Below are 26701 nucleotides of genomic sequence, written 5' to 3'. Positions count from 1 at the left end.
TTACTTACTTTAAATACTTTCTCTTCTGATTGAAAGGATGAGCCTAATGTGTAGAGTAGGTTTGTTCACTTGAATTTATTACGTTTTGATTATTTTAAATTTTGAATTACTATTATGTGCAGTCTACCATTGCTACAGTCCAGGTGTTTAAGTAATGAGTCATACATAGTTCCTTAATCTATGATGTTGCTACAAAATGTGGGTGGATGCTTTTGTGCTGTAGTTGTGTCAAGGCTATGGATATAAGACTGTGTTTGTGTGTGTGAGAGAGAGAGTGTGATTTCCATTCATTAGGCTACCGGTGTGTCTAGCATAATAGAGAAGTTAAATTAAATTAAATTAAATTGGTGATGACATGAGTAGTTTTGTCCAGGCTGCACCTTAAATGCCATTATTTTTCTTAACATTTTTCAATACAGTGGATGGATATCAAATGTTTTTACAGCATTGAGTCTGCTTGGTTAGGAATTTTCTCCCATTCTTCCTTCTGAAATTGCAAGAGCATCTCCTTTGCACACTCCTTATTATGTCAATCCACAGATTTTCTATAAGACTGAGGTCCAGGCGCTGACAGAGCCATTCCAGGAAACTGATCTTCCTGTTTTCAGCGACTCCTTCATTCAGTAGGCTGTGTGCTTTGGATTGCTGTCACACTGAAGGATGATATTTTTTGTTTTTTGCAGGGGGCAGCATATTTTTCCCCAACATATCTTAGTATCTGGGGGTATACACTTTCCTCTCTATCTTGACCAGAGCCCCTGTCCCCACTGAAGAGAAACAGCCCCATAGAATGATGCAGTAGACAGCGTGTGGCCTTTAGGTGACGGGTTGGTTTGGCTCTGAGTGAAAACAGATCTTTTGGAATAAAGAGCAAAAAGTTCTACTTTGGGGTCATCAGGCAAAAAGACATTTCCCACATGGTTTGGGGAGACTGACCGTCTTCCTGCATAATTAAGAGGGGATCTGATGTTTTATTTTTCTTTAGTAAGAAGCAAGAGGAAACTTTTAATATCTACTGTAAATATTCAGATTAGTAACAGAATTCTTCATATAACCATTCCAATGCAGTCTCCTCATAAAATAAGGGGGGGCACATTATACATATAAAAAGAACATTTTATTTCAGAATTTACAGCAGGGGTTACAAAATGTTTTCAGTGATGGACACAAACTGAACAAACTTCATTCTGCCCTTGGACCCATATTCATTAAAACAAGCACTCTTGTGCAAAGACAAAGAGGCAAGAAACCCATTTTGGGACCCAACTCATAATAGAATTTAATGAAAGGTAGCCTATTTAAAAACATGTAAACACAAAGATCTTATTTTGAAGCAAAAAAGCTTAAAAGCTTGGATTCTTCCCAAAACTGAGGTATAGAGCATAACACAAATTATATCGTGAACTACAAGCTGTGACATTCCACTTTGTCACATTATTAAACCAAGAGCCCTTCTCCTCATTGTTGTTTGGCAAACATAAATCTGTTCAGTGCAAGTAGCACAAATACAGACAAGCAACCTGATTAACTTAATCTTCTAAATACAAAGCCATTTCTGTACTGCATCAGTGCTTTTCTTTTGGTGTAGTCAAGATAAGTCTTTTATTTAGAAGGTTTAAGCAAAATAATGGGAGGAGGAAAACAACAAACAAAACATCATGTGATTTTTTTACAATGTAAAGCTTGAATAAATTTGCATTAGAAGTGGTTTCTCTCCTCCCATTATTTTGCTTAGTATTTTGGTCTAATTGGGAGCCCTTCGTTGCTTTCCACCTTTCTACCTTTTATGTATATAAAAATTGTAAAAAGTTACAATGTGGGGGTGTTTTTTAAGCCCCAAATGATTCAGATTTTACTTCTTGGAAGTAGGAGGGGTCAACAATTGCCATGCATCATAATATTTGTAGTATTCATACGGAATGGTCCCAACAGGGAGGAGCCCAACACAGAAATGTGGCAGTGGACATCAGTGGAAAATCAAACTCTGTAATGAATATCAGTCAAATAGCTTGCTGACAAGTATTGTGTAACTATTCTGCCAAATCTTAAAGTGGTTCAAAAAATGACTACAGCCATCTTGATACTTGATTTCTCAACAGTTAGCATAAATTCCCTGTGTTAAACTCCCATATTAGATGATCAGCATCCACGTATATAATAGATGAGTACGCTCCATATGACCAGACCTCTTTGCTCCTCCTCCTTTCTTTCCTTCTTTACCTTTCATCCCTATACCTCAAGGAAGACCAGTCTTTTGGCCACGTCCTCCTCGCCGTATTTCTCCTGGAGCTCCTGGCGTACCACAGGGTCAGCTGACAGCAGAAGACTGTCGTCATGACGATTCCAAATTGGTCCGGTAAAGGAGGAGGGAGTCAAGAGCAGAGACAGCGCGGCAGAGAAGTCTCCGCTGGTCTTCAACAGGGCCTTGGTCACACTCACCAAGTCCTGGAAGACAGACACACAGAGAGGAGTAAAGAGAAAGAAAAGGAAAGAGTGACATAGAGAGAAGTCAGTACAATTATTATGAATTATTTTCTTTCTGAACACCTTTTTCACACTCTGCTTGCTCTGAGAAAACCAAAGTAGTAAGATGCGAGTTAGGGTTAGGGTTAGGGTTAGGGTTAGTTTGTTATGAACAATCATGGCGAAAGACATGAAATGAAACCCTGTGTGTGCTGCTGGTGTCTTGGAAGATGTCTATGTTGTGGGAAAAAAATTAAATAATGTGCAAATAGTGCAATAACAAGGTGGGCAAGTAGTGCTGTGACACTCACCTGGTTTGTCTGCTTCATCAGCCCTCTGATTCGCTGCTTGTCCTCTTCCAACTGCATCTGAGTCAGTGAAATTGCAGTATCTTTGTTCATTATTGGCTGAGGGACGGAGGGAGCTGCTGTATTGTCACCAACGTCGGATTCTTCTTCCTGGGATTCACTTTCAAATATGAAGAGGTGGGCCTTGGAGGTGGACGGGACAGGCTCACTCGGCGCAGGCACAGGGCAGCCTCTCTCCAGTTGGGGATCTTTGCTGGAAGCCTGAACTTCTTGCCTGCTCTCCTGAAGGCTAGGTGCGTGTCCAGGGCCAGGCTGTGGGGCAGCAGCTATGGCAGCAGTGGCTGCAGTGGGAAGGGGGGGTTCGGTCGATCTGGGCTGTGTCGCCACTGTTTCAGTCGGGTTTTGGAGGTCTGTAGTTTCATCTTGTTCAGACTAGGAGATGGGAACATAGCAGTCTAAATCCTTGAAGGAGAACTTGCTTTTTTCCCCTGTGAAATTAATAAGGTTCTTTGGCTGGAATAATTTTTATTTTCTTGCAATCAGCCAACAAACTTAAGCTAAATTGAATCTGCTCATGTTAAATGAATAGGAGTCAAAGGAACAAGTGCAAAATGTTTTGAATTCTTGGTCAAATCACCAACAAAGTTTTGAATATGCTGTGGTTGCCCCAATTATCATTAGAGCTACTTTGCTGATATCTGTATGGCTACTACCACAGAACCTGTGGCCAGTTTTTGGGTTACTCTCAGGTCAAACAATGATTTGAATATCACATGGAAAAAACAAGAACATTCTTCAACACTACAGTTCAACTTTCTTCTACTTCTACTCTTCTCTACTCTCCTACTCTTCTCTACTCTTCTCTCTAAAGATTACAGGATTACCCTTTGGAAGACTTTTTTTATTGAATGATGCTAGATTTGTATAGAATAATGGATGTCTCTGTTGATGGATGAGTGGATGAATTAATTTGATGTCAGGGAAATGTATAAATGTACAAATGATGGCAGGGAAAAGCATACATGCTACATTCTATGCAAGAGAAAAGTTAAGTACATCAGACAGTATCCACAGAAGAGACGCATATAGAGAAGCACCCAGATTTAAAAAAACAAAAAAAACAATCTCCATTTCTATTCTCTATCATTAATGAATTCTGTCAAGAGACACTGATCATTACAAATGTACCATTTAAAAAATCTGTGATGTTGTCTTACCTCACTTTCATCTTCAAACTCTTTTGTTGCCAACTCCAGGACCCCTAACTTTCTCTTTTCTTTTCTCTTCCCTCCTCTTCCCTCCTCCTCTGGCTCTTTCTGGGCCACTGTATTAGCTCCCTCATCTGAGAAACACACATAAGAGATTGTTCGAAGAGAAGAGAAGAAAACAGGAAAAGAGAAGTAAAGTTGTGTTTTGCCTGACAGAGTTTAGTTAAATCGACAGCATCAAAGCTGGCTAATGACACTGAGATAAGGTCTTTCTGTTCTGTGTGATTGAAGTATGATAAACCTGTTTGCATCTTCTTAGAGGGTGTAACTTGTCCATTCTCCTCCTGCCCGTTCTCTTCCACTATTGCCGCACTTTCTCCTCTGACTCTCTTAGGACTGGGCTGGTCTATTGATGTGGCTTTCTGAAGAGCAGGCTTCTCTGCTGATTTCGTTTTCCTCGAGGGCTGAGGTGATGGCGTGGCTTTCTGAGGAGTACATGGCAATGATGATCTGAGCTTTTTTCCATAAGGTTGGGGCGATGGGGGCTCCTCAGGGTGCCTGCGCATGGATCGACGCTGCGGTTGAACTGGCTTAGGGGAGGCCGTCTGCTTCTTCTTTTGCTTTTTAGGAGGAGCGTCTGGCAGGGTTTCAACCTGAGCTGGTGGAGAGTCCTCAGGCACAACCTCTGGTTCGGGGGAGCTGGTTGTTTGTGGTTCTACATTTTCTGGTTGTGTGCTCTCAACTAATATGGGTTGGCCATCGGTCTGTGGGTCCAAACAAAGCACCTCTTGTTCGGGGGAGCTGGGCGTTGGAGCCTCTACAGTTTCTGGTTGCGTGCCCTCAGCTGGTAAAGGTTGGGCATCGGTCTGTGGGGACACCTGTTCTTTTTAGTTCAGTCCAGTTGGGAATTATCAAATCACACACATACATCTTTAAATTATCAACCATGTAACCTATGTATAATTCTTTCAACTATGCTGCTTATGTGAGCAGTGACCTGTGACACCTACCTGTGTTAAGTCTGTTGCTGCTGTGTCAGCTGAATGTGTCTGAGGAGGAGGAGGAGGAGGAGGAGGAGGAGGAGGAGGGTCATCTTTGTCACAGGAGAGATTCTGAATGTCTGTATTCTGATCTTCTCCTACCTAGGAGCAGAAAACCAAGAGGTGTCAAACCATATATCTAGTATAAAAGTTGTGACTTTGAGCGGTCAGGCGCTATTCTAAAGCTGAATTTATACTTCAGTGGAAACTGTGTGAATTTGAACCACGGAAATGATCTGAGGCACCTGCAAAAGGTTGACGACAGAGGCCACGAATGTGTCATAACCTGAAATCAACCACCAACACCACTGAAACATGTACTGGTTTGTCAGATGAGCGAGATGGGATTTCTGGTTAAATCACACTGCCTTAGATCTGTTCAACCATGAAAACAAAGTCCGCCAGTACTAGCACTTGTATTGTCCATTCTAACAAGATTACACAAACATACATGGAATACCACTGGGAATTGAAGAACTTAGGAGAGAGAAATGCAAAACCAAAATTACAGCTGCAACATCCGGGATCCAAGCCCATGGGCCAAACACACACAGGTACCTGAGATATAACAGTTTGCAAAATTGCCAATTTGTCTTCACAGCAACATTAAAGAGCACGGTCAAATGTGATCTGACACACTTTGGAGCCCCCTCTTGTTATGTTTGATGTATTGTAACTGTTCACTGCATCCTGTGCATGTTTTTATGACTCCAGACTGTAAGCCAAATTGCCCTTCACAGACATAAAGGTTTACTCTACTCTCTGAGCATGACGCTTGAGTTTATCAGTATGTTTATGCTGTACACAGCATGATCCATGGATGTAAGGCATCTCTTAAGCCAATGAGAACTGGACACACACAGTGCACGACCCTTAAATGAAAATATCATTAAGATAATCCAACTGGCCCTTTAACTCCTGCTCTCATTCCATTCAAACTGTGATTCTGGTCTCATAAAGAGCATGTATCCTGTAGAAAATTTTAAACAATTGTGTGATACATAGCAGTAGCTGAGGACAGCTTTGTCCAACGAATTACCTTGGTCTCTCCCTCTGTCCTCTCCTCCTCCTCTACCTCCGGCTGTCTGTGAGCCAGTCGTGCCTTGTAACGGTGTTTCATTGACTGCCAACTGTGATTGGTCACATGCTTTTTTCCCATTTCTTGCCACAGTGTGTTCCCTCCGGTCTCCGTCTTGCGTTTGCTGACATACTTCAAAATGGCAGCATCCTCCTCTGAGGTGTAGGCTAACCTGCCTATTTGTTAATAAAGAATAACAGCAAGTATCAACAGTAGTAGATTTGCAAAAAATAAACAGAGTTATGCAATAAGATGAATAAATGCTAGGGCGAGTACAAAACGCATTACACACCATGTAATAACACACTGTTTTTTTAAAATTACTTTTGGGTATTTTTTTTTATTTACTGCCCGAGTCTTTGCATAACATGTCAGTACAGGAGCAGCGGCAGAATAAATGAAGAACAATTTTACTGTGTTCCTCGCAAAGTGCAAAGTTAGGTCTTATGTCACAGATTACCTCCTGAGAGGCCAGCACAGACTTCCTTGTTGGCGGTCTGTCTGGTAGAGCGTCTCTGGAGTTGTTCAGTGTTTAACCTGTAGTCCTCCACATCCAGCTGCAGATTCTTATCGATACAGTCCCGAATGTATTGTGTGGACACGTACCTGGTCAAAGAGTAGACAGGGGCCATATTTACAGCTGCCTCACTTTCATACTGTGAAATTTTAGAATTACACAGCAATAAAGTATAGCATATGGTAAATTATGTGTTTTTACGTAACCACTGTTACTAACAAATGGAATTATTCCACTAATGATATACATGGTAATGTTTTAGATTGCAGTGCTATAACTTCTAATTACTGTAAATAGAAAGGTAATTAGAAAGTTGTGTTAACATACAGAACATACTAATAGACATACTAATAAAGACAAAAGCCTTTTTTTCACTTAGAAATGGTTTGGTTTTCTCAAAGTGTAACACACCTTGGCAGTACATATTCTGCTCAGGTGAATGATACACCTCTCTACTTGCACTGCAATACTGGAAAAGTCAAGCTGTATTGCAAAGCATTAGGAAATATGCATTATTCAAACATTACTCCTGAATCATTCCACAAAATGACCATGCCCCTTCATTCATCCTGACATGACTGAATAGTTTCCCACTTGACAAAAACACTAATATCCAAACCTATCCAGCACCTACCAGTGAGCAGCACTTTCTGGAAAGGAGCCCATTTCTTCAGGTTCAGATAGCAGGATTGCCCCTGGCTCCTGGGCCTTGCACACTATGCCTCCCCCACCCGTGATGCAGGGCTGCAGGTGGACTTTGGCAGGACCCGGACGCAGAAAGAAACGCATGGGTTCACCATCCACAGTCATGAAGAGGACTGGGGAGATTTTACGGGATTTGTTCCCATCCTCCTGTTTGGATGGCATGGTCGGGATCTCCTACCTGGTCGAGGGGGTGTAATTACAGACATTGTTATAGACCGCATCAAACATGATGTCCTGTACCGTGATTATGGGTATGACCATTAAGGGTACCATCGGCGGCAGTGAAGCACCCTTAATCACAGTGAAGGACTCCTTTGCAGGTATTACCACCATAAATACAACAAGAAGTTTCAATACAGCACTTTTATGTTGTATCTCTAGTTCTAGTGGGAAATACTGTTTCTGTATGTTTTACACCTGTCCTGACATGTAGGGGTTAGAGGCAAATGCTGTCTAGCCCAGAGGTAGTTAAAATGTTTCATGTTGAAGAGTGGGGAGATACATATATAAGCTTTTGGTCAAAGAAACCCCAGTTGATAGCAGTTTATAAAGGGCCATAACAACCACTGCATTGTGGCAACAAAAGAAAAGCAGTCCTTGTATTTCTTGGGGATACCCTGGAGCTCTTCAATGCTTCACTTTGAGGATCACTGTTGTGGGTCAAAGCTGATAAGCAAGAAAATATATTAAGTGATTATGACATTGTGAGAGCAGCCAGTAGATTGATAACAAAACCACTGCAGCTACCCAGTTGGTTATTTGTAGAAGTTACAGAAAATGGGGCAATAATACATCCATGAGTGAAACATATTGGGATATGCATTATGAATGCGACAGAGCTTGAATGAAGAGAACGGGCAAGTCGATTCAAATCAATGTTACTGAAGAGTATACTGACTTCAACCACGATTAGCTTGTCAAAGGTACCCGCTGGAAAGAGTAACATTAGCTAAGACCGGTTAGCATGATAGCTTTAGCAGAGATTATGATAACTCCAGAAGAAATCGGCTAGCTGGTTGGCGTTATGAAGAAAGAAAGAAATTGGTTAGATAGATTGGTCACTGGACTCAAAACTTGCCAGGTTATAATGTGTTTAGTTGTTGAGTGTTAAGTGCTTACTTTTTTTTCCCGCCGCGAAGACCAAAACAAAACTTCCGGCTTTTCAATGAGCAACTGCGCATGTATAGCTCTCTATTTCTTCTTCGGCGTGTTCTTCGACAAGACACTAGATAAGCTATATCACATTACTGCCACCTGGCGTTACTTAACGACACTGGGGCTTCTCTGTTTTCAGTCAGCAGCACAGTTTGCGTATTTCTAACACACACTCATGCATCACTTACAAACACTTTTAAAGACAAACACAAACCCAAATAACATTTACTAGCTGCATCACTAGGAATCCTGTGCATGCCAATTTTCTTAATTTACCACACCTTCTTCTTTTTCAACCTCCTCTAGGATGTCTGTAGGTCAAAATGCTCAATGACCAATACAGAACCACAGCAGACCTATCCTTGTATCGCACTAAGTCGCAACAAGTGGTGACAAGTTTTTGGTCATCTTTACAAGGTAAAAGAAATTTGTGTTTTTGATGGACACATTGAGGGATTGAGGGGCGAGATGCATTACATTACATTTTAGGCATTTAGCTGATGTTCTTATTCAGAGCAACTTACAGTGAGTGCAACAGTAGAATAAGCTTCACTTCCTAGATCGCAATCAATAGTAAAGAGTGTGTCCTGACAATATTCCTGTGACCATAGAGGGTCACTCTTACTCGACCCTGCTGATGTGTGTGTGTGTCTGACACATACACACACATAAACACACACACACACACATGTTACAATAGTGCAGGGTCTGCTCAAGTTTACAAGTAAGTTGAAAGAAATTACAAAAAAAGTCACAAATATCTACCAAAACAGGACCGTACATACACACACGCACACACACACACACACACACACACACACGTTATTATATTTTGCTGATTTAATTTTCCTCACAAACACGAGTTACATAAATACAGAACCACTGATAGTCAGTGGACAGTGGAGCGTCTGAATATACAGAAACACACACACACACACACACACACACACACACACATGCACATGAGTCAGAGTGCTGGTGAGCTTATGTTCACAATAGAGTAGACAAACTAACGGCCCCTCCAGGACAAACAACCCCGCTGCACTGTGGGCTTCAGCACTGCAGGCCCTCTCAAGGGACATTCAAAAGTACAAATTACATTTTTGGAATTAAACACATAAACACTGTCTGTCCAGTGGGAGATGTCACTTTTGATCAGTTGATTATCCCCCTTGAGGCAGGTCTGCTTTAGAAAGGCATGATGGATAATTGCTGCATTGATGTCAGCACCTCATTATGAAGTGCAAAGCGGTAAAACTAAAGCTGCTGTGTGCAATCTAGAAATGGTTTGTTTTTTTTTGTTTTTTTGCATACAAATAGCAGTGGAGAAGTCCTGAGATAGAGTCACGGAAAAAACATTTCTTCAACATTTCATGAACAAATAATTGAATGTAAAGACTTACTTAAGACCTATTCAGCATTTGCCTATATTCATACGGAGTAAAAATATTCAAACAGACAAATATTTGGGTTTTCTTAATGAGCTAATTAGACAGTTTTCATAGCATCTTGTTTTTCATGAATAAGCTGGGAATCAATCACAAAGTGTATCGTGGCGTTTATCACAAAAAACATGAAATGCAAATATTTTTGGTAATGTAGTCAGGCATCTTTGACAACTGTTTTGATCAATAGTATTTTTAATTGTCCTTTTCTTACTTATAACCCACTTTGATTCCCACATTGATTTTGCTCTGCGTTAATCCAGTTCCCTGTTAAAGGTAATAACGCCAATCTGCATCGCCTCATTATGTTTCTCATGCATCATTACTGTTAGGCTTCTCAAACTACGGAGTGCAGCTTTAAAACTTTACCCAGTCTTGAGTCCATTAAGCCAGGAGGCCATGGGAAGGAATTGGGCTGGCGTGTTTGCTGTATCACCTCATTGCCTCCCTTACAGTCCTGACAGCTACATTATTGTTATTGGCCTCTATTGTTCCTCTCCATCTTCAACCAAACCAGCTGAAACAATACAACAGCCACTGAGACGCTGCAACTCCCCTAAATTAATGTATGTTTGTGCACAACCTGTAATAATTCCTAACTACGGATTATGATCCATCCCCGACACAAACCTTTAACCCTGAAATAATCAACTCATTCCTGAGCCGTCATCCCGCTGTCGGGCTGATCTGCAGTCCTGTTGTTGCTCTTGGTTATTCCTGTTCTCAGAATCAGCAACTATACAGTGAATGTGTGGCCAGGTCAGCACAGTGCAGCACAGTTTGGTTTGGTTTGGCTCAGGAATTGGCTCAGGAAAATTCCCCTACTGTGCCGCTCAGTAGTTGTTGACAGCCTGTAGAGGGAGATATTGTTACATTGCTTTACTGAACATCAGGGCTGTCAATCAACATACAGTATCTCTCTATGGTAGATACAGGATTTACTGGTTGGTCAAACATAATGGATTGATATTCATATCTCAAATAAACTGTATGTGAACTATAATCTGATCTATTCTGAAAATAATTTTCAGTCGACATCATCTGTTCACAGAATTACATTTTGTCCTTTCTGTTTAGTTTTGGCTGAACAGTCCAAAACTTCATCAGTGTAATGTACTCTTTATCTGCCGGTATTCATCCACATAAAAATCCAACTTGATGAAACTTCAGCCTCTGGACTCTATGACCTTGACCTTGACATCTCCCTAAAACATCATGACTGTGAGTCACCGACTGGAGCTCCTCAGGGGAAGACACAGCCCTCCGGTGCCAGCGGTGTTTTGCCTTGTCACTGGTGTGGTATGATCCTCCCTGTGGATGTGCTGCTTGGGTAAAACTAGGCTACAGGGTAAAGGGCATTAGGCCCTCTGCCACACGGAATCACTGTAAGGCCTCGGTTGTGTTATGGCCATAGAGATGAACAGGCGTTTTTTATCTACTGAATGGTTGGCACTGATGAGGGGCAAAATAGAGGAAGCTCTTTCATGTCCCTTTTGACTTCATAACCAAAGTGCTAATTTGCCTTCCTTGAGTCTTTCTCTTGATAGACTATAAGGATCACGTTAACATTTGGCTCGGACAAGTCGGTGAAGTCTCACTTGCTCATGTCTTGTCAGCTAGTGCCAGGCCCTCCCTTCAGGACTTTTCGCCCAATTTTAGACCCAGTTTGGTCAAGACCCATGCCTGGATTTTAAGATTGGGTAGAGTCTATGCTGATTCCACAGTTTTGTGTGACCAAGTGGGACCAACCTGCCCTCCTGATCCAGTCTGGGCACCTAAGATTATTAGAACAAGACAATTATGGAAGGAACCTATAGTGTGAGACAAAAGTGTCAGTAGCCAACTTTACATAGCTTGCTTTAACCTCTGCACTGCCTAGTCTGCGTAGTTTCACAAACAAAAGGTACATACAGTACTTTCTGTTTAGTGCGTCAAACAAGTTTAATGTTAAACAAGTTGGCTTTGGCTAAAACGTTTTGAGATGAGATCTAAATTCTACGATCATATAACAATTTGTGGTTATTACAACCAATTTAGCCTAATAATTGATTGCTTTTGAGCTCATTTTGGTCTTTTATGATTGTCTTGTGATAGAGCCACTAGGGAATTTGTAAAGATCCATCATTTAGTGTAAAACACTCCTCACTATCACAATTTGTCAGGGACAATCTTGTAGTCTCTAGGCAGCTGAAGGAGATGTGTCTGAATACAGCAAATTTGAAAACATATTTAATGAGTTTAGGAACAGAAATAATTTCACTTGATTAATCAAATCAGACTGAGATAGTAAATAAGTACAGTATGTTGCAATGCCCTCATTTTAATCATGTCTCAATCGGAGCAGCTCAAACCAGGTCACGTTTCATGACATTGTACTTTCCACTCAGGTGACAGTTGTATTGAAGTAGCTGCGTGAATGAATGAATCACATGGAAGAAATCCTCTTGAGAAATGAAATGTGATGTAATCTAAAGATAAACAACCCCCTCCCAGTGACAGGTTAGACCACAATTTCTGGAAAGTGTAGGTGGGTGGAAAGCATACAGTGAGATTTAAAATCATTGTGGATGAGAAAGTGTTTCTTTTTACGGATTATATTGTATGCATGCTTTCATCTTTAATCAACACTATGTTTTTAAATTGGGCTATGGCAAATTGCTCTGGTTCATAAACACAACATGGATGTGCACTCTCACTGCCAAATGAGCTTCATAAACCAAGACAAATGAAATCTTTGTATTGTATTTTGGATTCTATATCATATAAAATAGAGTTCTATTATATTTGGTGAAATAGAGGCTCACTCGTAGAATTGCAGGCCCAAGCATAGAGCTCTTTAATCCTACTTATATATTCAAATAGTAAAATATAGAGCAAACCTCCTCTCCAAACATTGCATGTTCTTGTTACACTTGAGTTGAGAAGAAAAATTAATACCATTTTCTATCTTTTGGTCCATCAATGAGAAATCCATATTGATTATAATACTAAAAAATGTAAAAATGTAATGGCAATTATCAGTGAAATGCTGAAATACATTACTAACATCTGAATCATTGAGCTTGTATGTGAGGTTTGCAGTAAAATAAATACAAAACATTTGAAACACTGGAATAATTATTTTACAATTGGAAGTGATACCTACTCATGCCTAGCTAGAGTCTCGTCATAATCCTATGACTGTAAAACATTTTTCCAGTAGAGCTCTCGAGAATGTAAAGTGCATCCAGGTCAATATACATTTCTGAGGTGTTTTCTATGCACCAAATTAAACTAAACTATCAGTTGAGAGTTGTATTTGAATTACAGTGGCAGGTGTGCCATTTCAACAACAATCTGCTCTCTCTCTCTCTCTCTCTCTCTCTCTCTCTCTCTCTCACACACACACACACACAGGTATGTTACATGCTCGTAGGAGTAGAATTCCTGTCAGATGTTTAAACAAAGGAGAAGACAAAATGAAGCTGCTGTTTCACGAGGAACTCAAACAAAAACACAACTTCCTTGTGTAAATCAGAAATGCTATCTTTGGACTTGGCTCTCGGGATAGCTGCAGAAATATACTCCTGAAAATTATTTGGCAGATTAGTTTAGGAATCTTGGCAGGGTTCGGTCAGCAGAGACCAGCCCTAACAAAGTAAGGATATGCTGACTCAACATAAAGAACAGATTTAATCACCATCATCATCCTCAGCCATCCAAAAGGACCGTCCTGCCCCGAGCCAGAAGACCCCATCTGCCAAGTCGAAGGCTTATTTTTAGGGGCTAAACTTCTCCTCTGCTCTGCCTTCTCACATCTTCTTGCTTGTCCTTTTCTTCGCTCTTCCCTTCGCCTTTCCTCTCCTATTCTCTCACCATTTCCTCACTTTTGCCTGCTGGCTTTCCCCTCGCCTCCTCTTCTCTCCTCTTCTCTCGTTCCTACTCCTCACCCGTCCTTCCTTCTCTTCTTCCTGATCAGCATTTTTCATTTTTCTTTTTTTGAGCGTGAGAACGAGAGAGAGAGAGAGAGAGAGAGAGAGAAAGAGAGAGAGAGAGAGAGAGAGAGAGAGAGAGAGAGAGACCCCTAAGAAGAGAAATCCTGTCATAATTGTCATCTTCAAAAAGGATTTAACTTTTTAATTTTTTTGAATGTGTACCTGGCAATCACACAAAATAACCTATAGATAATATACAACATAGATGACATAATATGTATCTTAGATGTTTTAAACGTGACATACTGTAGGTATGATGGTGTGTAGTAATTCGAATATAGTTTTTATTGATTTACGTAAATCCACTAAGGAAAGCATCTAACGTTAGTGAGAATTGGAATATGTGTTCTAGACCAGTCATGTATTGTAATCTGCCTAATAGGAAACCCCCATATAAATTAAGCTAAATACTGTGTCCCAAAACCATTAAGTTCTGAAAAGTATCACATTTCTTTTTTACTTTAAACATATAAATCAACTGAGTCCAGATCTAAATTGTATCCATGGGACTTTGGTCATCCGGCCTAGTTCAGCAGAGTTCAGATGTTGCAATCATCCCGACAGGGTGTGTGTGTTTGGTAAGACACGCTAAGCATGGGTGATGTAATGACAGTAAAATAGATTTGCGAGTGTTTGGGTGGCTGGAGCACTTACCAGGAAGTTGCAATTTATACGTAGAAAAGGATAGAATAAAACTATTATTTTTGATAGAGTACATATGAGCCTGAGAAAATGAGACACATTTCAAATAAAAAGTAATCAAATATTTAGAAAATATTTTATTTACAAATTTTCTTTCCCCAGATATTAATTCAATCCCTTTGACTATGGAAAAACCTGAAAAACCATCTGATCAAATCAGACATTATAGACACATTGCTTTAAACAGATATAAAATAATTTTCATAGGTAAAATTACAATTCAACCACTTTTGTAGAATTTGAAATAAAACAAGTCAGGCCAATGGGCCAATTGTGTTTGACAGGCAATATCATCTGTACAGAAATAACATATATGGATATATATTATACATATTGTACATGGATATGTATAATATATATTGGCCTGTAAGTGACATTCATTCCACAAAATAAGTCATTTATACAGGACAAATAGCACAGGTTACAAATAGTTAAGAACATATCCAATTTAAGGCACACTATGGCATGTACGGTATACTGTTTCAACAATGAGCTGACATCATCTTTGCAATGTGCCTCTTGTTGGCTTCACACTTTCTCACAGGTTGTGCAGGTGAGTGAGATTAAAATCTGCTACAGGCATTTAATCTGATGTCTGTTTTTGGATTGAGCTGCTTAAAAAGAGATAGCACCTTCACCTCGATGCCAAGACATAAAACGACACTGTTTGTATGACGACTCCGTGTGTATGTGAATGTGTGTGTGTGTGTGTGTTCATGCATATGTGTGAGTTTATAGAGGTTTTGAAGCACGTACACACTGCTGCCTAGTATGGCAGTTGTAACGCAATATACAGATAAACTGCACATGAACACATACATGTGGCACAAAATATTCACAGTGATATATTTCTCCTTCCTTTTTGAAAGGCACTTAAAGTAGACTGCGTCCAGCCTTCGAAATTATCTCTCGACAAACAGAAAGTCCCCACTCTTTCAGTAAGTCACAGAAGTTCATGCTAAATGGTGCAATGGGTGGTAGTTTCATATTTTAGTTGGCAGTCTACTCATAACAAAATGTCCAGGCTCAGCAGTGGCTAAATGACTGTGCACCACACGTTATTCACATGTTGCTGTCTAGACAAGATCTAACACTCGAGATCCTTTCTCTCTTTCCTTCATTTCTCTTTTCCTGTTCTTCCCCATTTCTCTTTCTCAATTTCAGTCAGTCAGTCTGTCTGGCTACCTCTCTTTCTTCACCCCACCAGCAGCACAAAGGGCTCCATCATGATGATTTTAACAACAAAATTATTCATTTCTCTTTATTTTTTTTTGTTCTTCTCCCGTTCAATTCTAATACAAGTCCTTCATGATCTCCTGCAGGAGAGGGTGCAAGCACATGTCCACCTCGGTCTTCTTCAGCAGTTGGATGAGGTGGACGTGGTCGGTGACGATCTGGCGCAGGTCGGTCATCTTCTGGAGCAGCTTGGCAAACAGCTGCAGTGAGTCTGGGTGGTTGACCTTCAGCTGCAGCTCCAGGGAGTGGAGCACCGTCTCCTGAAGCCGCTCGATGGGCTTCACATTCAGCAGGCCTGGACGGTCTGGAGGGGTTAGAGAGAGAGAGAGAGACAGAAAGAGAGAGAGAGAGAGAGAGAGAGAGGGAGGCAAAATTAGTGAGATTTGGGGGTGGGGTGGGGGTCCGATGAATGAATGAGAGGGGAGAGAGAGAGAGACAATGTCAAGCTGAGGAGAGGAAAGGCAGGGTTAATGAGAGGAGCGGGGAAGAGACAGAGACAGAGACAAAGAAATAAGGTGGCTGCAATGCTCAGAGAGTATTGGGTATATACAATTTATTTTTATGTATTTTTTTTATGTGAAATTTGGTTGCTGTGAAACTAAGAAAATCCCTTAAAAACAGGACTTGAAAAAAAACCCATAACCCTCCCATTATGTTAAATTAACATACATCTTTGAATTGAATTGAATTTGAATTGAATTGAAAGTGTTACCCAAATTTACACTTCAGAACATCAGCATCAAGTAACACATAGCAGTTAGTCAATAAAGAAAATACCAATAAAAAGTATATTAGTCACCAAAAGTCTTTCAAAGAGCTGTGACACGACCTCATTGGCAGAAAATCTTCAGGTGAGATAAAACTCTATAAAAACTCAATAAAACTGCGCATCTTATGTTCGGGCCCTAAAGCATGGGAATGTTTTTTAAAAATTGCACAGAAAGGTTCCCTCAGTATCAGTCAAAACAAAGAGAAAGAAAATATGTGTAAAACTTTCATATTTTCTCTGGTTTGTCAAAATGACCCCAAACATTACCGTTTTATACAAAGATTGTACAGGAGGTTGAAAACGTATCATCATGTTAAATTTAATGTTTACCAATTTTCCTCATGAAATTAGGAAAAGTCATCAAGTATCATGCTGAAAAAATAATGTTAATCATATTTTTATGGGTGTTAAATGTTAAATGGGGTCAAACTGACTCCAAACAGGGAAGGTTAAGTTTACTATTTACAAAAGCCTTTATATTTATCTTCATTTCCAGCTACAATCTCAGTCATTTAAGTTAATAATTTACTTAAACATCTGATTTGAAGGCTTAGCAGGTTCAAGGTTGGACTTTACTCAAGCAGCCATGTGCTTTCCAGCAAAATTAAACCAAATCGTATGGGACTGTAAAGACTGTGATGGACAGAGTTTGAAAACAGATTTTTCTATTATTTTCTAAATGCAGCTTTAGATACATAGGGCCTTATTATTATGAATCAAGGCACAAGCCCAGGTGACGGCTCAAGTTCGCGGCAGTAGCTGAAATTGGTAATTTCGTGACCAGAGGCGCTGGCAAGTTGGATGATGATATAGAGCAAGGAATGGTGGGAGCTGAGGGAGTTCAGGGATGCAGAGCGGAGGGAGAACTTTAGAATGAAGCTGTGTGATCTAGTCCGTCCAATGCAGATTGGATGTCACTGTCCGTTCTTTCGTACCCCTGATGATAACAGTCACATTGGCACTGAATAAATTTGGAAGCTGTGCGGAATACCGAGTTATCGCCAACCAGTTTGGTGTGTACAGAAGCACCGTGAAGTTGTTACTGATGTCTATTGACTGAAGAATTTATATCAAAGTGAAACATGCAGGCATTCCATACATAAAATTTTTTGGATTTTGGAGAGGTCCATTTGGGTTCTTCTTCAAAAACTAAAGCCACAGAAATAGCAAATCGTATCGACACTCCCCTCTAGCATGCTTCCCGCCCATTTCAATGCAAGCAATGTCACGGCGAGCCATGGACTTGCCAAACGGGCGAATTACTTTTTCCCAGTTTCCCCAACACTGATAACAAGATGTTAAGGTAGTCCCAATTCAATGACTGTGTCCTGTCAAAATTTCTAAACTTTCTGTTTTAATATTAGGAAAAGACATCAACATAGTAACAAATACATTTAGTCACTGTAGTTTATACAGCAGCTCCTTGTGCATGAAAAACAGCTGCTTTATCTGCATAGACTAAAGGGCCAAGGCTAGCCTACAACACTACAATAAGTACACATTTCTGCTTCAATAAATGCCTTTTTTCATAACTACAAAACCTGAACAGTTCATGAAATAATGAAAAAAAGAAAGCTGTAATATTACTACTACTACTACAATGATAGCAATTATCTTGTTCCAGATTGCTCAAATTGTTTCATGATATCATAAATCATCCCACTCTGTACTTTAAGACTTGGCAAGTATTGAAGACAGATTATAATCTCTAATATTTCATATGGTATTTACAACATATCATGTTGCAATAAAAGAGCTCACCCCCACTGAGGATAATGACAGCCAGGAACAGCGCCATGTCGCTGTCATCCAGCTCCAGGGTGTTGAACTTGACGGAGAACTCAAACTTTGGTTCCATCATCTGACAGAAAGGCTTCCTGAGGCTCTTGAGGAACTCCCGGGTCATGAAGATCTGTCCGTAGGAGATCAGGGTCCCGTCTTTGTTCATCAGAGGGGCCATCATGATGATCAGGACCTCGATCACACCGTACTTCAGCAGAGTCACCTGGGAAAAGGGTAAAGGGTCAATTAGATCACCAGGAATGATTATGTTGGCATAAATTTTAGTAGTGGTTGGCACTAAGCTACACAGACAGTGATACAGTGTATTGAGCTATTGCTCAGGTTTTGAGGAATTGCGAAATCTGGTCAAATAAAACACATTCTACCCATGGGGAACAAAGTATTCAGTCAAATAAAAAAAGGCAGGACATAAGGATAAAAAGATATATAGGTTTTCTACAGGACAATGACAATAGATTGGATAGAATACAGATTAGATGAAGTGACTGAATGAATTGAACAATGGTCAACGCACCTGATCATTGAGGTCAAGCTCTATGAATCCTGGGATACTCTTGGCAAACTCTGTCACTTCCCTCACTGCTTCGGCTGAGCGCGACTGGCAGCTGTAGAAGAACCGCAGCTCCACTGCGTCTGTTGGCCCCTCGACACCGACCCCCATCACTCCTCCAACACCACACCCTGGCCCCGGGTGAGCTCCTGTGAGCCCTGCATGACATGAGACGAGATTAGAAACAACTTTATGTCTCTCTAGCCGGTGGTTTCTAGTCCGTTAAACAAGGGGGGTAACATGGTGAAACAATATCAACAAACATGACTCACAATTGCTTGATTCAAAAAGAGGGGGTGTGAGAATAATACAAGCTCCTTATTACTGACTCCAGGATGTCGGCTACATCAAATTAGCCTCCCAGAGTCTTTGGTAAAGACTGTCTGGTTGGAGCCAGGTTAAGAAAAACATTCTGTGCCCCGTCTTGTACTGTGAAATGAATTGCACAGCAACCACAAAATATGCTTCATAGATTTATGTGCTTCACTATATTGATTGATGATTAGAAAATGACAAAATCAGGCCAGTAAAAACAAACTTAATCACATCACATGTTTCTACATTACTACAAACAGCATCAGTTTATATTAAGGCACTACTAACCCCCATGTGCGGCTGTGACAGCAGAGGAGCTCTGCTGCTGCTGGTGCTCCTGGATGGGCATCTGTCTGCAGTTGATGAACTGTTCTCCTTCCATCAGAGACTTCATGTCATGGATGACAAAAGGCTGGAGGGAGAGATGAATGAATGTATGGAAGGAGGACGTCAGGAGGAGGAATGGTGGGAGTAGGAAAGAAAGAGGGGGAAGGGACAAAGAGAGCAGGCGGAGGAGGGAGAGAGGAAGGGAAAGAAAAATGGAGTGAGTGAGAGAAAGAAAAATAAACACCATCAGTTTTTCATAGGTCTTCTAAGGACATGTGAGTTACAAATGTAATCATTCCAGAGGAGCCATGTATGCCGCACTGCGTTATACACCTCCTGTGGATTCGGGTCATGGCTCATTCATCAGAGCCGCTAAAGCGTACATAGTACATCTCATATGTCTGATGAGCAAACTAAATAAATCTTTGCTGCAGGCTGAGACTTACAAAAACACCTCATCATTTTTCTCATAAGTCAATGAGGCTTAACTGAGTTAAAGCCAAGCTTGCTGTTTGGAAAAACACTGGCAAGAACATGCACTGGCCTGAATCCATGAGTTACACCATTCATACGCTGAAATCGTCCCTTTTCATAGTGGTAGGATGAATGATGGGATTAAAACAAGCAATTCAAAGGGATCTTTCAAAAAAGTTTGGGTAATATGAACAATCATTTCTTTAACTCAAAGAGAATTGGGCAAGAGAATTGAGGGTCTCTTCTTTTTTTGGCATATGTGGTGAGCGCTGCTTAGGCGTAGCACTGTGAGAATTTATTAGTCTGTATTGGATGTTTTGCAACAGTTGCACTCGTTTTCCAAGGTAGACAACAAACTAAGTTCAGTCCTCTTAATGTATTATACTCTATTGATCCTGTGGGCTTTTTCGCTTGACATCAATGGTTGTTTTGAGTGGCAGGTCAGTTAGAGAGCAGGACCCCTGGACACTTCAGTAGGAAGAACGTTTGCCTTAGGAAGAACGTTTGCACCCACACAGGTGCTTGAACCCGGTTCTTCTGGTTGAAGGGTGGGTCTGCCTACTCACCACACCAACCTGCTGACCCAGTGGTTTTGTTCCGCAACAGGTCCTACATGTGGTTGCCTTAAATCTGACTGTGGCTTAAAAGCTATATTTCATTTTACAACATTTCACTTTTTAGGATCCATGCTTCCATATGAGGCAATGAACAGCTAGACATCAATATTGGCTGTTCGGGTAATTCGTAGTTACTCATTTCACTTGCTTTCATTTTGAAAACCTTGTCTAAAAAGAGTCATATTTCTAAAATTGACACAACTACTGATATACAATTCTGATCATATTTTTCATATGTTCATATGTTCATATGTTGTCATACTTTTAAAAAGCTAATTTTGCAAATGACGAGAGTTGGGAAAATTGTCCTAAAACTCTGATGGTGTCTATGGAATGCTAGTGGAGCTAATGTTGAAGGTTGACTGTACATGAACTCATACCAAGGCACCCATGTTAAAAAAAATGTAAATATTCTACTAAAGTTAAATATTGCTTTAAATACTCTGTGTTTGTTTCAGAAGGTTTGCTGTGGTTTAGTAAATGACCCAGTATTCCTTAAAACAAACAGCTGATTCAGCGCTCTTTGGCTGCTATCACTATGATGAACAGTCATAACAAGCAGACCAGAAGATGCAGAGTAGCCTTGAACTATTCTGCTGCAACAGGAAGCAACAAAAAAGGGCAAAAAGGAAATCTGATGCTACTTCAACAGCCAGTCCAACCAAGACGCCTGAATAATGGTGTGGACTGATTAGCTGCCAGTTGTACAGAGGTAAAAACAAACAAACAAAAAAAAAAAAACTTGTTGAAGCCATGATTTACTAGCAGAGCACTGTGCATGAAATACTCTTGGGTGCTAACAAGATAGATCTTGTACCCCTGTTCTGATTCATTCCTGTGCACAAGACGCATATTGTTCCGTCAATTTGGTTAATTAGATCCCTTGTTTTCATTATTTTGTTGTTTCAAGTTTTTTCAGAACATATTTTTAATTTAGCTGCTTCGGCAAGCTTTGCTTCAGTTTGGGAATGTGTTGCCAAACCATATTGACAATGTTTGCAACGCAAGGTATTACTGTTAGTAAGAGACAGCTGGCAGGGATATTGAGAGCTAATGGACTATACCATCGTCAATATGCTGACTTGTATTGATCAAAGCTCTTCAACACAATGTTTCATAAAAGAGTTTGGCACAGTTGCAGTGGCGCTATCATCTGTATTAGCTGACTACATGCAAACCTTTTCCACTTGTTTGCATGTTTTGCACGCATCTTGCACATTGTATGTACATACAATAGCATGTTAGTTAAAACTTTACCACAAAATATACTGTATATATACTGTATGTTTTTTGACATGGCAGCAAATGGCTCCATACTGTTGTATCTATGATGAATACTTTTAGCAAGGCGCTGTCGTCACAGCACTGTGGTCACCAAGAAGAAAATTCAGGTGGGTTAGTTACGGATGAGCCAGGAGGAGTTGTGCTCCCTACTCCCATAATCCTCTTAACGTATTCAAAAGGAATTTCATGTCATTGCCTCAAATGCACTGTGGGACATTATAGAACATTGACTTGTTTTCTCTTGTCTGCAAATTGGATGTTTTTGTTGATGTGGCTTTGCTGAGCAGATCTCTTTTTGAATAGAGATTCACTATCTCAAAAGGATAATCTGGCTAAGCTACAGTAAAAAAAAAAAAAAGCAGAGAAATAGATGATATCTGGCATTTTCATGCTTCAGGCCAGCACATTTTCCTACGCTCATGTATAGTAACACATGGCTTAATAAATGAGCTTGACATTCTGGGCAGGAATATTGAGGCTATTATTTTAAACTGCTGAGGAGCCATGTACACGACAGCCTGTTACTGTGCTGGGTTTGTGTCCCTATATGACTAGCCAGACCATAGCTGAGCCATCGTAATCTGAAACATTTCTATCAGCCAAGACACGTGCTGTGAACCAGTCATTCCACTCTTTCTGTTACAGCAACAATAAAAGCCATGGAAGACCTCGTCTGAACTGCACTCAGCACTTTGCCAACATGAAGACAGTGTTGGCAAAAGTGGTTTAACACACACAATGAGTTGAACAGTTTATACTGTGAGCAAACTTCTTTTGTTCACCATTATTGTTTCCCAAGTAGCTTCTTCTAATTTAAACTTGAAGACTGCAGATGTGAGCAAATTATGGCAATTCTAATGGTGATATAATGCTAAGTAGAGATACAGAAAGGTTTTAAAGGGTTAAGAAGGCTTGTGCATTTCCAATATGAGCTTTTGAGTAAAAAATGGTGCAAATGAAACTGTGGGACGATCATGATGGATTTGAGCCTGACCTGTCGACATGGATGGTTCAGCATATGTATGTGCTGTTGTGGTTTGTGTATGTCCTGTTTGTGTTTGTTACTGTGACGTGCATTGCTTATTATGTTTCTATGATAAAGGAGTGGGATTGCTAAACTACTACTACTACTAAGAAGTAGTAGCATAGTGTGTGGGTGCTTGTTTTCTTTATTTATATAATTTTCTTTGACAGCGTGTCACAGACATCTATGAACCCTGAGGAAGTAACAGTGAGACTGAAATTATGATATGATATTATGGCCTTGGCTTCAAAAATAAACTGAAAATAAAATCTAGAATTGCATCTAGTCCCCATTTTTACATTTTGGAGGATGTGACATCCTAATCTAAAACCATCTGGTAAATATTAACATGTATCCTTTACTATTGGAGGATATATTTTTCAATTTTAACAAGTATAATCATTACCAAACTTGGTACTGGCAACAAAATATGATCCTGCTGTTACCATGGAAGGTGCACAGTGTGCCTGTAGTAGATCCTAGTTATAAAGTATTTTAGGTATGCAATAGAAAGAATAGGTTTCTGCTTTTGTGTTTTCTTTGGGTCTATTTGGGAGTTTACAGGAAAGATGTCCCACAAAAAAAAAAAACTTGCAATAGATAGTAGGTGCAAGTTGGGCATCAAAAGCAGTAAGACATAATAATATATACCAATATCAGCTGATATATAATACTGCAAATTAAGCTGACAATGATATACTTAGAAAAAAGCACTTGGCTTAAAAATAAAGTAGAATTAGAAAAGGAAGCCAATGATCTTTACCGCGTTGTCTCCGGTCTTCCCAGAGAGGATGGCCCTGGCCTTGGCCTTGGTGAGGGGGAAGTATTTGAGATAGGCCTCATAGAGATGCCTGGCCAGAGCCCTCAGATCTGCAGCCTCTGGGTGCATGTGCTCCATGTCAGACGAGAACTCAGCAAGCAGTTTCTCCTTCTCTGCCTGGGGCATCCGTCCAAAACGAATGGCTGGGAAAGGAAACAGGCAGGCAAGCGGGCAGGCACACACACACACACACACACACACACACACACACACACAGAGAAATAGACACACATATACACAGATAGGCAGGCAGGCACAGACACACACACACACACACACACACAAAACATTAGACATACAATTCATCTCTAAAATCTCAAGGCTTTTCTCAACATTTTCAAAAATGTAAAGTCTCCATTTACACTCTGCAGTTTGGGGAATGACTCATAATGAGCAACAAATCGAGTCACTTTATTTTCTGAATATGGTTCCCTTTTTTTTTTCTTTTTTTTTTTTTTACAAACTTTTCCATTTGAATTTGATGCCTGAAAAAGAGAGCATTAGAAAGAATAGCTTTAATGTTCTGAATAAAACAGACCCCTACCTTGCCACCCAGTAGAATCAATATTTCATTTGCTTTCTTTCTCTTTCATCTACTTTGATAATGCTTTCTAATGCTTGTGTTATTGCTGTTCGGACCAAAGTATACATTACCTTAATAGCAGGCTATAAAATAGCTCTGATACATTGTGTCTTGCGTGCCTTACATAGCTTATCCAAGGCCACAGTGAGACTGATTAACCAGGTGAGATCTAGGTTAATTAACAATGAACAGACCTTGGGCAACATCAAAGAAAGAGGCACCTGGCCGACGTTCAAGATTTGCTTCGCTGTTATTGTTGAGCTCTTACTGTGACAGTTCACAGCCTAAACAGCCTAAATATCACTGCTTATGTGTCCTTGAGCAATACATTGAATCCCTAGCAGCTCTGCCTCCATGGGCGCTGTTCTGTAGCTGACTGCTGACCTCTGACCTCTGTGGAGGAGGCCAGCGAAAAGACAAATTTCTCTTTCAGGAGTATCATAAATCACAAATCAAATCAGACATCTGGAACAGCAACAAGCAAAAATTACTATGATGCAAAAATATTACTCTCTTGGTTGTACTCAAACTGTTGCTAAAGCTAACTATAAATTAAACTACACAGAGAGTTTTGCAAATGTCTGCATAAACAGATTTCATATTTCCATGAGGGTTTGGCCAGGCATTGGAATGTGTTGCACACTGCTGAACTGTTCACTCTCTCAAACAGCCTCCACTCCCAAAAAGGTGTGGATAAGTCAAGTTTGCAATGTAGAGTTAATAGGCTGCCATTATTTGCAGTATATCTCCTTTATCACATCTCTCATGTTTGAACAGTGATCATTGAGTCAGATTAGATCAGCTAATTTATCCCCCGCCTGGCAAGATTTACTATTGGGCAGACATGATGTATGATCCATACCCACTGATCTCTGAGGATCCAAATTTTCAAAATCACATTTTATTCTGATTCAAAATTGACTTGTTTGGTTATTCTAAAGGTTAATTTATTTTATTTTATTTTGGCTATTCATCTATTTCATATATTTCCCACAGTATTTTTTTTAGCCAGCCTTATTTTCCAGGGACTTAAAAATGCTGAAGCAAGGTTTGTCTAGGATTTACACAATGAAACAATTGGACACTTGGGCCACTGAAAAAAAGCCAATTTATGATGCTCATCCAAAAAATATAGCATGGTCTAAAGCCTCACAGTGGGATATTGTCGGGAAAATATAGTTCTCAAGCTTAAAATGTTGGTTTACCACGAAAAACAACATATTACAAGCAAATATCTGATAAACTAAAGACCGTAGCACACATTGTTGCAGAATCAGTTACTAATGTCTGGAACAATTCAGTTCAGATGTATTGTGAGCGAAATGTCCTGTTAAGCTGTTTCTCAAGATTACTTTTGGGACTCTTAGCCCTCCTGTGACTCATCTTTTGGTGTCAATCCCAAAATTGAGAAACAATGCTCTATCAACTGCTTTATTGTCAACACATTAACACATTGTTTTGAATCTGTACAGCAAAGTATTACAATTCAGACAATTGAACGGTATTTCCCTTTAAGAAATCCAACAGATGTTTGAACAGAGAAAGCTGTCCGATCTTAGATAAAAGATTTCTGCATATGTAAAAGAAACCCCACTGCGCTGTAAATATAGGAGAGCCAGCACAGTCTCTGTCAGACAACTATGATAACTATCAGAGTCAGATAGCCTCGTACCACCTTTCACTATAGTTCTTAAAGGGAAAATCCACCTTCAAACAGCATTCATAAATGTTACTGCTGTGATCTTAAACAGGGGCCAGTGTCATGAAGCAGGATCAGTGGGTTAGCGAACTAACTTTGGACTAAAGCTTGGCTTTTTGGACCACAATGGCGGCTCATTTTAATCAGGGTGCATCACCATGTTGCTCCGGAGCAGGTTATTTTCAAGCAATCAGATCCACACGTATAAAAAGCCAATAAACTCACTGGAAAAAATGGCATCACCACTACTAGAGGATCTTTTTTTTTTCTTTCCCTGATGATTTATTAGATCAGAGATATAATAAATGTTTGTAGCGTTTCAAGGCCATTTTCCAACTCTGGTTGTAAAAGAGGGCTTCTATCAAATAGCAGTTATCTTACATCAATTGACTATAGTTATCAATAATCAGTGGAATTTACTGTTGCATATTAAGTGGATTCCCAAGAGTGATTTGTGTAATATATTGCACCCATATTCCATCACCGCTGTCCTGGGGAAAATGAGGCCGACTTCACTTCGCTGTTACAATGTTTTTGTATTTGTATATATTCTGCTTTACTGCTTGCATTGTTTTATTATTTTATGTTTTCTACTATTTTTATAT

At 40.0% G+C, this 26701-nt stretch overlaps 2 protein-coding genes across 3 annotated transcripts in view; both read right to left on the bottom strand.

The window, feature by feature from the left end:
- Positions 1–1140: 1140 nt before the first annotated feature.
- LOC139651378 (telomeric repeat-binding factor 2-interacting protein 1-like) lies at positions 1141–8469 on the bottom strand. Of its 2 annotated transcripts, none has more exons than XM_071528273.1 (9): positions 8439–8469; positions 7249–7497; positions 6558–6703; positions 6059–6273; positions 4990–5121; positions 4281–4845; positions 3989–4113; positions 2775–3203; positions 1141–2445 (listed from the first exon to the last, which is right to left on the bottom strand). In XM_071528273.1, exons 2-9 carry the CDS (start codon positions 7479–7481, stop codon positions 2230–2232), a joined length of 2061 nt encoding a protein of 686 aa, XP_071384374.1. In that variant the 5' UTR covers positions 7482–7497; positions 8439–8469; the 3' UTR covers positions 1141–2229. The 2 variants fall into 2 exon arrangements, with proteins under 2 accessions (XP_071384374.1, XP_071384372.1); XM_071528271.1 differs by lacking the exon at positions 8439–8469 and adding an exon at positions 8218–8243.
- Positions 8470–14693: 6224 nt separating this feature from the next.
- The window catches only part of pparg (peroxisome proliferator-activated receptor gamma), a 38398-nt gene continuing 26390 nt past the window's right edge, over positions 14694–26701 (bottom strand). The window contains exons 5-9 of the mRNA XM_071528267.1: positions 23758–23957; positions 19557–19680; positions 18918–19111; positions 18362–18605; positions 14694–16135 (exon numbers count right to left, since the gene is read on the bottom strand). Coding sequence (XP_071384368.1) covers positions 15888–16135; positions 18362–18605; positions 18918–19111; positions 19557–19680; positions 23758–23957 — 1010 coding nt within the window. The 3' untranslated portion in view covers positions 14694–15887. The remainder of the gene's footprint in view (positions 16136–18361; positions 18606–18917; positions 19112–19556; positions 19681–23757; positions 23958–26701) is intronic.

The sequence above is a fragment of the Centroberyx affinis genome, unplaced genomic scaffold, assembly GCF_046629955.1.
Source record: "Centroberyx affinis isolate AG114_WGS23_722 - 3 ecotype Tasmania unplaced genomic scaffold, CSIRO-AGI_Caff_v1 ptg001645l_1, whole genome shotgun sequence".
Lineage (NCBI taxonomy): Eukaryota > Metazoa > Chordata > Actinopteri > Beryciformes > Berycidae > Centroberyx > Centroberyx affinis.
The sequence above is the reverse complement of the archived record's forward strand: the minus strand, read 5'-3'. Positions and strand labels throughout refer to the sequence as shown.